The sequence below is a fragment of the Dermacentor variabilis genome, chromosome 4, assembly GCF_050947875.1.
Source record: "Dermacentor variabilis isolate Ectoservices chromosome 4, ASM5094787v1, whole genome shotgun sequence".
Taxonomy (NCBI): Eukaryota; Metazoa; Arthropoda; class Arachnida; order Ixodida; family Ixodidae; genus Dermacentor; species Dermacentor variabilis.
The window spans coordinates 14,609,523-14,622,218 of record NC_134571.1 but is presented as its reverse complement, the minus strand read 5'-3'; the positions used below and the strand labels follow the sequence as shown (position 1 = coordinate 14,622,218).

Sequence of the window (12,696 nt, the reverse complement as noted above, 5' to 3'; positions counted from 1 at the left end):
ACTGCAAAATCAGAAGACACAATTCTTCACTGGGTGCTATTTCAACCACCACACGTTGAAATGTGTAAGAGCAGTTTAACCTGTGTAGCCTTCAGCACACGACAGCAAAGAAGACTATCAGCAACGGGCTTCATATATAGTGTTTGGAGTCTTTGATTCAAACTGTAATACACTGTTAAAATTAAATTTTAGAGTTTGCTTGTTTCATTCAGAAAAAAGATAGAGTCTTGGTCATGATGCCACAGTTAATGGATAAACTTGCACCAGCTACATTGAGTCAAAGGAGAAAATAACAATGTGAGGAAGACAGATGCATCGTGTAAAAGTGATGCTTTTGTATCAAGTAGCACAACTGCTCACTTAACATTCAGCTGCTTTCCATGCCTCTGCATACAGACTGAGAAGCTTTACCTCTTCACCATCTGCTAGTGAATCACTGTTCCCTGTGATCACCCACTCAAGGCAGTCACTTGGTTAAGTAGGGTTCTTTGCTACATGTAAGGACACCGACCCGAAACCATGCATAAGTCTTGTAAAATATTGTCATGTTTTGCCTTCCGCGACTGTTCATCAGCAGCTGCATCACTACTGCCAACATGCAGACCATGCAATTCCCCAAGTACTTGCTCAACAAGAGTACACTAATGAAGAGTGGCAAATTGGGCTAGCTGGTTCATTAGGAAAACAAGAAGCTATCGCAAGAAAAAATAAAAGCTGTAGAATTTTGATGGCTCTGGCTTGTTTAATATATTCAAACATAAAGAAGCTGATTCTTACAGAATGCCGTAAAGCGTGGTGCACTGTTACCAACTGCTATTCTTTAATGCTATAAGCTGTTATTACCAGACACTCATGTACCATGGCTGAAGACATACTGTTCATCATTGCCATGTCTTGAGCACGGGAATTAGTCTCTTTCATAAAGGTTTGGTATTGTCGATGCAAAAATATTGTGGTCTATTTCCATAAACACACGAATGCGTATAACTTCGCTGGGTGTTACATAAACTAGTCGCTCCTGTCTTCTGACGCAGACTGAAAGGTGCTTTGCATGGAGAATTTCAACAGGAAATAGTTTCTGAAATTGCAGAATTACACATGATATTGCTCCAGTAAGAGTTCTACAAATGAGAAAAAAATGCACCTGAGAAGCTGACAAATTCAATGTTGTTAGTCTCTGTAGTCTGAGTGTACTGGAGAGAGTGGAATGTTTGTTGGTTGATGACCATTTGGTAATATTCAGTGACATTTTGGACTACAGCCTGTTTTTCACTTTCATCCAAGTTCAGGCACAGCTTTCCAGAGTCTAACAAAACTGTCTGCTGACCAGCTCTCCTCTCCTGTACACCAAGAAAACTGACTGCTTCTGGTGAAAGATTTAAACTAGCTTTAGCTGCCCGTAACTTTCAAGCAAGTACATACCATTCCAATATTTGTAAAGGAACACCATTAGCTCCGCTGACCAGTTTCACAAGAAGTCCATTTCTGCCTTCATATACAAATGAATAATGCGACCAAAGAGGTCCTAGTTTAGCCACACTTTTAGGAAGATGCAGAATTAGGTGTACATTGTATGTCATTGCACCCAATCCGTACAAATACTGTGTTCTCACAACAAACTCTGAGAGAAGATCGGATGATCTCATTATGTCATCTGAAGTGACGGTGTCCAGTATAAGTATATATAGATACCCTCCACTAGCAAACTGAAATGTCTGACATACTTATCCGGCAAACAGCCATGAAGGTATGGCAATGAATAATGAAGAACCCACCACTTCCATTCACTAGCTTTCCAGATTGTGAAGTCTGATAATCTTCGTGGTGTATGTGTGAACCAATTCGGCAGCTTGATTGCCAATAACCTCCTGTTTAAAGAGGCTAAACTTTGTCGTGAACCAATGTAAACATCTTTTCTTTTAAATGTGATCACATGCTTATTCTTTTTAATCTGTTGTACGGTGTACATTTGTTGTTTAGGTTTGTTCCAAAAATGTTTCCTTTGCAAATCCTGCTAACTGGGCTTCATACTTGATTTATATGTATGGCCTTTTGTGATAATATGCATTATTTCTGACTCATTTTTGGCCAATAGAGGAAGCGTGTTTCTCCTTGAAGCACATTACACCTATACAACAGTCATAGATACTAATAGACTATAGATCTGGCAAACTAATACGAATACACATTTACACTAATAAAAAGAATACACTAGCTAGTAGACTTGTACAAGCAGAATAGCACAGATACGTCCAGAATAGAATTAAACGAAATTTTACCAGTGTATCAGTTGTATCGTTTCATAATGCAATAAAAAAAAAAAACTGATAGAATTTTTATCAGGTTATCCTATCAGTTTTTTGCTAGGGTATGCTTCACGGCATGTGACCATATGCTTACACGGGCGCTACGCGGACGGTCGTAAGGGTTGCAATGACCAATGTAACGCAGTACGCAACTCAAAGTGCATAATCACAGCAATGTAGATGAAAGAGCGCGAAGCACTGAAGTGCGGAAAGAAAAGTAAAAAGAACGAAGAGATAGCAAGATAAGGACAAACACGAGCGCTGTTTGAAACACGACCTACTGAATAAGGTCGTACGTGGTTTGAAAAGATGACCAGCGTGAGCTGAAAACCGAAACAGGAACAGTCCTATGTTTTAAATGTCTAAAAAAAAAAAAAGCTGACTGCGACAACTTACTCATTTTCCGAGTGTTTCAGAAACAAAATACGGATATAGTGACTTAATGGCAATCAACGTTGGTGCGACTAAAAGGTTCAACCTTAAAAAAAGCCCGAACAGCTGGACTGTCGTGTTGCGATTGGACAGAGTGCTCACGTGGGTAGCACATTTGGCGCCATTTTTCGCAGTACTTGGGGCTGCTTGTGGTTTCTGGCGCGCAAACCTTCTGTTGTGTACCGTCGTACGTGTCCGGACAAGCACGGGCGGGAATGATGTTTGTTCTCAAAAGAGGTAAGTTCCTGAGCAACCTCTTGACAGCTACATTCTTGAGTCTGCGGACACCGATGAGTGTTCCTGCTGAATTGGCGCAGCGAGCTAATTCTTTACCTGATTTGCAAACGGACCTAAGGGCTGTGCTTTAAACGAACACAATATGCTCGCAGGTGAAGACCGTTATCGCGCATTTCACCAGCTTCTATTACACCACGAAACATAATTCTTATTCCTACTGTTTTTTTTTTTCTTTTAAGATAGTCGCAAGGAGCCCGTTCACTTCGATAAGATCACGTCACGGATTCACAAGCTCTGCTATGGACTCAACATGGACTTCGTGGACCCCGTAAGTATAAGCTTTCGCAAGTTGCTGATTTTATATTATTAGTGTGCGTTTAAAGAAAAGCTTTATCATCTCGCATAATTATATTCTCCGCTTGCTGTTTGAGGCGAAGTGATAAGTTGTGTGGCGCAACGGCCGCCAGCGCGCTTCCCGAGTCGAGCGCGCGAATCCTGTAGCTTCGTGCTTATTACTGATTAGGAAGGGGCGGGGTGTACTATTGTATACTATTTTTCAAGGTGCTTTGGCGGTTGTAGCTTGTTTTTTTAATTACTTATTGTCGGGTTCATTGTGTGACCACCACTCTGTCTCCGCGCTTTCCAACTCTAATAACTGATCGAAAAAAAAAAAAGACGAATATGGGAGAAAAGAGTTGAGTTGATGTTTCCCGACAAGCGTAACCGTAACGTTTGAGGAAATGTGACCTTGAAATTAAAAACAGACATGCAAAATGACTGGCTTTTCTTCTTATAATTGGTTACAGTAACTGGCTCAAACAGAACCAGATCTCCTGGGGCTACTTCCTTCTTTCTTTTTTATTTTTATTTTTTTTTTTTTTTTGCTGTGGCCTATTACTTTCTTAAGTAGCTTTTGATAATTCTTCGTCAGTACGCATTTGCAAATAGCTTATTAGCAGATACCAATTCCAAGTGGCCATTAAATGGATAGGAACAACGCTAATAACATAGCCAGTTACGGCATCACCCGGATTTTTTCCAAACCTTGATGGCATCGATTAAGGCTATTCAGTGATCCGCTGGATCTGGAATTCAATACTCATTTTCGTCCCCCCGCACATTCTCCAATCCATCGTCTTGGAGCATCTGAACCCTCTAATTTTTGCGGGTTTGAGTCGAGTTTAACAGCTGAACTGCAGGTAAAGGGACAGAAGGGAGATGAGATACGGGTCCTTTTCTGAAGTTTAGCGGTTGATTTCAAATTATGAACCATGTACCCCAGTTGAATGCCATCGTGTCTTTCGCGAAATTCGTTTAAGTTTCTTACAGGATTGCTTATCACCCCACTTCTTGTACACTGGCCTTTCAGAATTTGTGCAATTGCTAAATTTTTAAAAAGACATTTCTATATAAGTTTCTTCTTTTCCTTACAGTGCTCTGTTGCTCAGAAGGTTATTAATGGATTGTATCCCGGTGTTACCACGGTTGAACTGGATAACCTGGCAGCTGAAACAGCGGCCACCATGACCACAAAGCACCCCGACTATGCCATTTTGGCTGCTCGAATTGCAGTTTCCAACCTGCACAAGGAGACCAAGAAAGTGTTTAGTGGTAGGAAAATTTATTGCAAATTGTTTTCAGGCATTGCATAGCCCATGAAAAGTAGTTTGCAGTCTAGTGGCACAGAACCAAAGTGGTTGGTTGTTAATTGGCCAAATTGTCCCATACAGTAAATGTCTACTATCAAGTTAAAACCTGGAATTTCTGAGGAATTTGTCAGTTCTGGAAAATTGAGGGGAAAACTGGGAATTTTCACTCCAGTTGCTTTGAATCAGGGAAATTAGTACCTAGGGTGGCCAGAAAGGAAGCAAAGTTTTCAACTTAGCGTACACAATCCGCAAAATAATGGTGTCTTGTGCTGATTTTGATAGTGTGAGCTCGGCCATGTGGTTGTAATATCATGGAACATGTGATTCAGTCAAATGTGGTTGTCGATTTTGCCTGATTTACAGCTTACTGGTAGCAGTAAAAAATTATGGACTACTACAATTTTGTTGCTTAAACCTGCACCCTGCAGGGTCATAGACTGCCCGGGAATTATTATAGACAGTCTTGAAAAACCATGAAATACGAGAAAATTGGAAAGTGTTAACATAGTAGACACCCTGAGTAAACTTAAGTGATGCATCATGGAATTGGAAGAATAAATAAATGTTAGAAGGTGCTAGGCACTGGCTTGTCACAGATTATATCTATAGAGTTGATGTGGACCTGTTGTTTTGTCGCAGCACAAACCTTTTGATGCTTTTGGTCAAGCATTGGAAACTTTATTACATTTGTGGCAATAACAATTTTGCAGTTTCTCAAACTATTGTTTATTATAAAAGAAGAATGTGCAGTCATAACTTGTTAATCATAAAAGCTAATATTTTCTGAGAAAGACGGTCTTTTAAAAACTGCTCCTCGCTTAGGGCATTTGCTAAAACTTTGTTTCAGTGCTCACACTCCGTTAAACTGTTAAAAACGGTTAGTCTGGCTTAAAATAGTGAATAAATGCAAACTAGAACTTTTTTTCAGTAGTGTTGCATGCTTACCATTTTCCTTTCGTCATGCTTGTTTGTGTTCAAACCTTGCATCTTAATGAGATACTGACATGATGTTTTTGACTATTCATTTTTTCACGTTAAATGAAAGTCATAGAGCTCTAAACCTTAGAAAAAATAGTCACAAGCCTCACAGTGCCGTAAGTAACGTAATAGCTTTCCAACAGCCTGGTTTGATTTCCAGGAGGATACTGTGTCGTGACATCGGGACACAGTATGTGGGAACAGGACATTTGTACACTACTCAGACTTGCTCATTGCCTTGTATACTGCTGGTCGTCGTGAGGGCCAACGTAGCAGCATAGCGGACGACTGAGCAAGCCGGCGCAAGTGTCGAAACAGTCGCAATGTCCTGCTCCCACATGGCCGCATACTGTGTTATGTTGCTACACAGTATCCTCTTGGGAAATGAAACCGAAACTGGCTGTGGAAAAGCTATTGAATTAAATAATTTAAGATGCTCTGAGGCTTTTCACTGTTTTTTCTAGGGCTTACAGCTGTAGGACCTTCATTTAACGGAAAAAGATGAATAGTTGTAGATACCATGGCGGTACCCTTTTAAGGGTTCTCCATTAAATTATTTCATTTTATTTGTTTTATCATAGCTTTATAGGCCCTAAGGCATTACATAAGGTGAGGGCTGCGACATATATGAAAGAAAACATCACTGGCACAAAGAGAAATAAGGTGGGATACAAGAATAGCATTTAGTTTTGTAAGTGCTGAAACAAAAAAGCAGTGAAATAATTAAGAAACACTGGTAAGTTAATAAAAGATTGGTAAAATCATTTCAGTGTGAAAACAAAGAATCAAAACCAAGGTTCAATGACATATGCTAACAGCTGATGATGTTGGTGATGACCTGATGAGAGATTATGTACAGCAAATGTCTTGCTTTAAGGGATGATGCTGGGCAGTTTTGTAATGTTTAGCTTCAGATAGCATTTTCCACACCACTAATTGTATTGATGTCATCCTGGAGTGTGTTGGTGTCCTCGGCAGAGCCTGTAGCAGAGAAAATATCATTTTTGACCTTGCGTTAGTAGCCAGGCCATTCAGGTAAATTAATTATAACAGTGGCCATGGACCTTGAACGCAAGATGTTGCATTGGAGGAGAATCGTGGCTCTCTGTTAGTAGGTGTGAACTGAAAGCAACCTTTTAAAGTGTTCCAGCCAAGTGGACAAACTACTGAGTAAGCCAAGATTAAACAGCTTTACAAGTAGGTGATTATGGGGCACATGCTTGAATGCCTTTGAAATATACAAGAGAGCTATGTACGTGTGCCTGACTATTCATAGATTGCAAGATGTTGTGTGTTAGCTCCACAAGCTATCGCAGGGTAGCCATTTTTGAACTTTGTGTTAGTGCTGGTAGAAATAATTTGATTCAAGGTAACTCGTCGAAGGGAAAGATGTAATGCGCTCAAGTAGTTTAAACTGTATGCTTGTTAGTGATACAGGGCTGTAGTTCATTTTGTCTGAGCGGTTGCCAGACTTCTGGATTTGTACGATTTTTGCCTTTTCCCAGTCAAGAAGTACATCTGGAAAAAAGCACCTGATCTCTTTCCTCCTCTCGTCAGGCTTTGTTAGCTGTGATAAAAAAGTAATAAAATGTGTTGCACAAACAAAACCTTCAACTATTACAGAGGTTGTGGAAGATCTCTACAACATGGTGAATGAGCGCACGAGGTTGCGGTCACCAATGATCAGCGACACCGTGTACAAGATTGTCATGGACAACGCTGAAGTGAGTGGAAAGATGCAGAGGGCCAAAAATCAACAGACTTTTTGTCTTCTGTTCTCCTTCAGCCTGCTGGGCTCCTGTTACATGGCTCTGCTTGTTTTATTCCAGGTTTTTAATTCTGCCATTATATATGACAGGGACTTCAGCTACAACTACTTCGGATTCAAGGTAAGTCGGACAGGGTGGCTACCAACCGGGAATTCTCAGGGATGTTGAATAGTCTGGAAATACTCGGGGAATTTTCGTTTCTATCAGAAAAAATTGGTTGTAATTTTATCAAAATGGAACGAAAGTCGCGATAACGCTGGCTCGAGTAAGAGAGAGGAATCGTAACGAATCGTGTTTGACGCTGTGTCGACGGCTGGAAGAGTTGCCATTGTACCGTCAGCGACAGACTTTCCTGACGTCCGATAATTCAGGTGGCTTCGCGGTACCACCACGTATCTCATATGGTCAATGTATAAGAACGTCTGAAATTTCAGACGCAAGAACCCTTCGCCGTCCGATTGTCTGGACTTTTTGCCATGGCCACAGGTATGAAACGGCATTACTTAAAGCCACCACCTTGGATTTTGAGTATCTAGCCGCCTCGAACAGGCACTCTCATGCAGATCCGCTGGCAGCCGTAGCCACCACCGCAGCAACGCCAGGCCTAGCTCCTTCGACATTCGCTATTAAGCTTCTTGCCGTTCGGTGCCGTGTTTTTCATTGAAAGGATTCGCCACTGTCAGAAATGGCACTGACTGCGCCTTTCTGGTCCTCATGATTGACTTCGAAGCTCGGAAAGCATGGCGTGTTGCATAATGCCAGTTCCCGAAAGCCAGCTTCGCCTCACTACAGAAATGCTACGCAGTGAAGCATAAGCGTGGGAAGGGGTAATTGTCACGGGACACAGTATGTATTCCTTATACACGCGTGCACCCGCCATCTTCCACCAGACATGCATTCTTTTTTTTTTCATTAACCTCCCTTTTTCGAAATGCCAAGTTTTTCAGACGTTCTCGCGGCCCCTAGTGAGTGCGAAAAATCTGACGTTGGCAGTTAAAGAGGATGCTTCAAATGATCTGTGGTGCAAACATGCAGTGGAAAGACAAGAACAGAAAGAACCTGCACATTGAGGAATTGATGGGAAAGGAAGTGTGCCCCCACTTTGAAGGAGCTTGAGCTAAAAAAAAACAGTGTTGGCTGACGCTGAGATGCGCAGGTGTCCCTCATCCAGACCAAAATAAAATCTTTAAATCGGTGAAATGCATCACTGAGGCATTCTGCGGGAGCTGAGAGTATGTCAGGACAGTTGAGGTTGACTTACCAGCTGTTGAGAGGGAATCTCATTTATGACAAAGTTCGGGCCTTATACCAGTGAGCTTGCTATAAGTTAATAGAAATAGCTCATATTTGAAAATATTTACTTCAGTATGTACCTCCTCCTTATTCGTATTTGAGAATGTTCAACTCGATTTGCAATAGGTTTTACCATTCTTTTCGAAGATATTTTATTTGCCGTGCAGTTTACTAACCCCTTCCTTCTGTGTGTTTTTTTTTTTTGTGTGTGTGTGAAGGAAGCGTTAGTTTTTACTATTCAAACTGGATTGTCATTTTTATTTTTTAGCATGCTTACTGGAGAGTGACAGCATTGGGCGACATGGGGACGTATTCTGAAACGTTCGCCGCCGCGAAAGTTTCGCCCTGGCCACGCCTCCGCCGTTGCGGCGCGCTCTGAATGGCTGCTTTGACAAAACCGGAAATTCAGGTGGCGCAAGTGAATTTCCGGTTTTGTCAAAGCAGCCATTCAGCGCGCGCCGCAACGGCGGAGGCGTGGCCAGGGCGAAACTTTCGCGGCGGCGAACGTTTCAGAATACGTCCCATGGTGTCAGCCCGTCTTGACATAAAACTGTTCCTGGGGAATTTTGCAAAGTCACTCGGGGAAAACCTGGAAAACTCGGGGAATTTGGAAATGTCAACTTGGTAAACACCCTGGTCAGAGCAGCCCATGTGTTTCTCAACATGGTGCAGGCAATAGTGCCTGGTTTCAGTAATCTAAAAATGTGCACTGAGTGTTATTATTGAAATATGTACAATTGCCAGCAATTTTTACTTCTCGTAAGCCTGTGTAGCTTCCAGTCCACTCGCACTTGTGTTCACACCTGCTTTTGTTCTGTTTAGTGCTGTTTTGTTTCAAGGAGAACACTAAAGAATCTGTATATACCAGTATTTTGTCTTTTGAAAAATTTTGTTATAAATAGTGATGTGCATTGATCTTTACAGACATTGGAAAGATCCTATCTGTTGAAAATAAATGGAAAAGGTAAGCACACCTGTGAAAATTTGATCTACGTGGTGTTGTACACTGTGCACGTGAACTTTATTGCGAAGAATTTTCCTAGTCAACCCAGTTTTTGGCATTATCTCGGCATTTTTGTGGGCCAATCCAGAAAGTGTAGTCCAAGAAAAAGCAGCCAGTAAAAAGAAACCGCAGTTTGGATAGTCATTGTACATTACCTTTGCCTGAATTAAATTGAAAACTTTTTGCCCTGTAAGAAAGGGCGTAGAACTGCATAATTAACCATGGCATCATTGCATCTCCTAAGATGTTTGCGTCAAAACGCTGGGCACCCCTTGTTCTAGATTTGAGATCGCACTTGTAGTAATGTGAGGGTTCACTCTGCTCGGGTTACTCCCAGAACACTCTAGAGACGCACATAGTGCCCACTCTGCCCTAGGTGCCTGCATATTTCAGAGGCCTACATATCCAGTGCCACTTGGTATACTGCACACGTACATAGACAGAGCCATAGGTTACAAACATCTCAAGAGCAGTAACTGTTTGCTGCAGAATACTTATGACTCATTACAACCATTCTCTACCTGACCAAGCATGCTTCACATTACGTAGATGTCAACTGGACTTAATTTTGAGCGATTTAATGCAGTTGCTAAACAATTCAACTGCATTCACGAAGCTCTAGAAGCATATCATGCAGGGAAGCTTCCTTTTGAGCGAACTATGGTTATAGCTGAAAATAATTTTGAATATTGTGAGTAGTGGTGTCCTAATACCAAATAGCAGATTGCGAAACGAATATCGGAACATTCATCACAAAATTTAATAAAAATTTTGGGCAAGGAAATATGGTGCTGCATATGCTTGGTAGTCTCCTAGCTTTGCATAACAAGAATGTCGCAAGCTATCAGTAACTTGGGAACATAGAAATAAAGGTATGCAGTTCGGTACACTCTTATTAAAAGGAATAACAAATTAGCACTGATTACTGCTTAGCTCTAGTATGTATATGAAGCCCTGCAAAAATTTTATGAATAGAATTTTTGCCGTGTGTTGCCCGCTGCTGGAACAGGCGACTTCCCTCCCTGAAACACTGCTTTTTGCAGCTGACGGCAGGCGGCAACACATGTTTATGTTCGCGCAGTCGCGGCAGCAGCTCGTGTCCCCATAAGCGCAGGCAAATTTGCACTTATTTCTCAAACACCGGGCAATTAACTGTGCCAAATGTTATATACTTTTTTCATGCTTACAAACAGGCTTCCCAGAAGACTTCCGGTTAAGCCCTCTGGAACAACACAAGTTACAATAGCCTATAAATTTACAGAACCCTCCAGCTGGCATCAGTTTTGCTGTGAAGTTGGAATGTTCTACAAGTGAATTTTATTGTTCAGTGCAACAAAACCCATGCATGAGATCAACACATGCTGCACTTTCTTTATATCTGAACACATCAAGAATATGTGCCTACAGTAAACTATGCGCAAAATACTTGCGTTTTCTTGGCTAACTTGACTGTCAGAAATGCATGACCGGAAGTTTTCTGGGGTCATGAATGTACTGCTGCCACAGCGGGGACAAAAGAAGGTCTACACTAAAGTTAGTCGGCGTTAAAATGCGATCATTCTGCAAAACTTTAGCAAGAACAGTGCAGCGGTGAGCGCAAAACCTTTTTTTGAACACGTGCAGCGAAATATTCAGGACCTTGTACAGAATGTATTGAATACAGTCAATGACTGATTTGCCGGGCGCCCAATATTTAGGACATGCCTGATAATTTGGACGCCTACGCGGTGCCTCCACGTACCACATAGAGTCAATGTATAAAAACGTCCAAAATTTCGGATGCAAAAATTTCACTTCTTGCCATGACCGCAGGTCCGAAATGGCGTTATCGAAGCTACAACCGCCACCATTTTGATTATCTCGCGGCCTCGAACAGGCGCTCTCACTAGCAGATGGGCTGGCAGCCGTAGCAACCACCGCGGCAACGCTAGGCCGACCTGCTTCAACGTTCGCTGTCAAACTTCTTGGTGGTCCGTGCTCTGTTTTTCATTGAAAGAATTCGCCACTGGCTGCAAAGGCGTTGGCTCCGCTTTTTAATCCTCTCCAATGGCTTCGAAGTTCGGAAAGCACGACACATTGCATAATGCCGGTTCCCGAAAGTCGCCTTCGCCTCACTACAGCAGCATTGCGCTAAGAAGCGTACGTGAAGGATTGCAGTGAAGCATACCAGGAGTGTGAAGGGGCAATTGTTGCGGGACACAGTATGTATTCCTTAATTATACATGCGTGTATCGGCCGTCTCCTGTCGCAGTATGAACACTCATTCACCTAATGAGTGTACTGGCAGGCCTTCAGAGCTATTTCGGACATGCTTGTGGTGACTTGAACACTTGGGAGCAGTAAAAAGGCATGCATTCATTTTTTCGAGCATTTTCGCAGCCTCTAGGGAGTCCGAATAATCGGATGTTGACTACTAATAAACCGAATAGTGTAGATATTCGATTCGGTTATATTTGAATACTCGCACACCCCCTAATAAAAAGACCTGTATCAAGCTTTAATTGTAGTTTATGCTGTGTTGCTGATAGCTCTTTGTAAAGTGCAATTGCTTTGGTCTTTTTTGTTTCAGTTGTTGAACGCCCTCAGCACATGCTGATGCGAGTGTCTATTGGAATCCACGGTGAAGATGTGGAATCTGCTCTCAACACTTACAATCTCATGTCGGAGAAGTGGTTCACGCATGCTTCACCGACATTGTTCAACTCCGGAACCCCACGACCACAACTTTCAAGGTACTGTTTGTTAGGTCACACTGTGTATAAGATTAACTCTGGAACGTTTTGATGGCATGGTCATTAATGCTGTTGCTTCTTTTCTTGGGTGTTTTTCACTTTGCAGTCTGCAAGTCTTATTTTATGCATGAATGTTGTCCGCTGACTGCGATGTCACATTTCGCTGGCTTGAAGTCAACCACCAAGCTAAACCGAACTTGTGGATCACACTTTCAAAGCTACTTTATTTATTTGACAGGAAAAGGCTGGTTATTAGTGGATAAAATAAAGGCCATACGTTCATTCTTGAATTTTATA

The 12,696-nt window shown here is 41.9% G+C and overlaps 1 protein-coding gene across 2 annotated transcripts in view; it reads left to right on the top strand.

Moving 5' to 3' along the window:
* The first annotated feature begins 2,839 nt into the window (after positions 1 to 2,839).
* RnrL (Ribonucleoside diphosphate reductase large subunit) overlaps positions 2,840 to 12,696 on the top strand; it is a 40,681-nt gene continuing 30,824 nt past the window's right edge. Inside the window, exons 1-7 of one of the 2 annotated variants that reach the window (XM_075688196.1) lie at positions 2,840 to 2,975; positions 3,215 to 3,303; positions 4,409 to 4,586; positions 7,226 to 7,326; positions 7,432 to 7,491; positions 9,589 to 9,628; positions 12,237 to 12,399. In XM_075688196.1, coding sequence (XP_075544311.1) covers positions 2,954 to 2,975; positions 3,215 to 3,303; positions 4,409 to 4,586; positions 7,226 to 7,326; positions 7,432 to 7,491; positions 9,589 to 9,628; positions 12,237 to 12,399 — 653 coding nt within the window. In that variant the 5' untranslated portion in view covers positions 2,840 to 2,953. Of the gene's footprint in view, positions 2,976 to 3,037; positions 3,128 to 3,214; positions 3,304 to 4,408; positions 4,587 to 7,225; positions 7,327 to 7,431; positions 7,492 to 9,588; positions 9,629 to 12,236; positions 12,400 to 12,696 lie in introns of those variants that run through there. The other variant, XM_075688197.1, reaches the window with a different exon arrangement.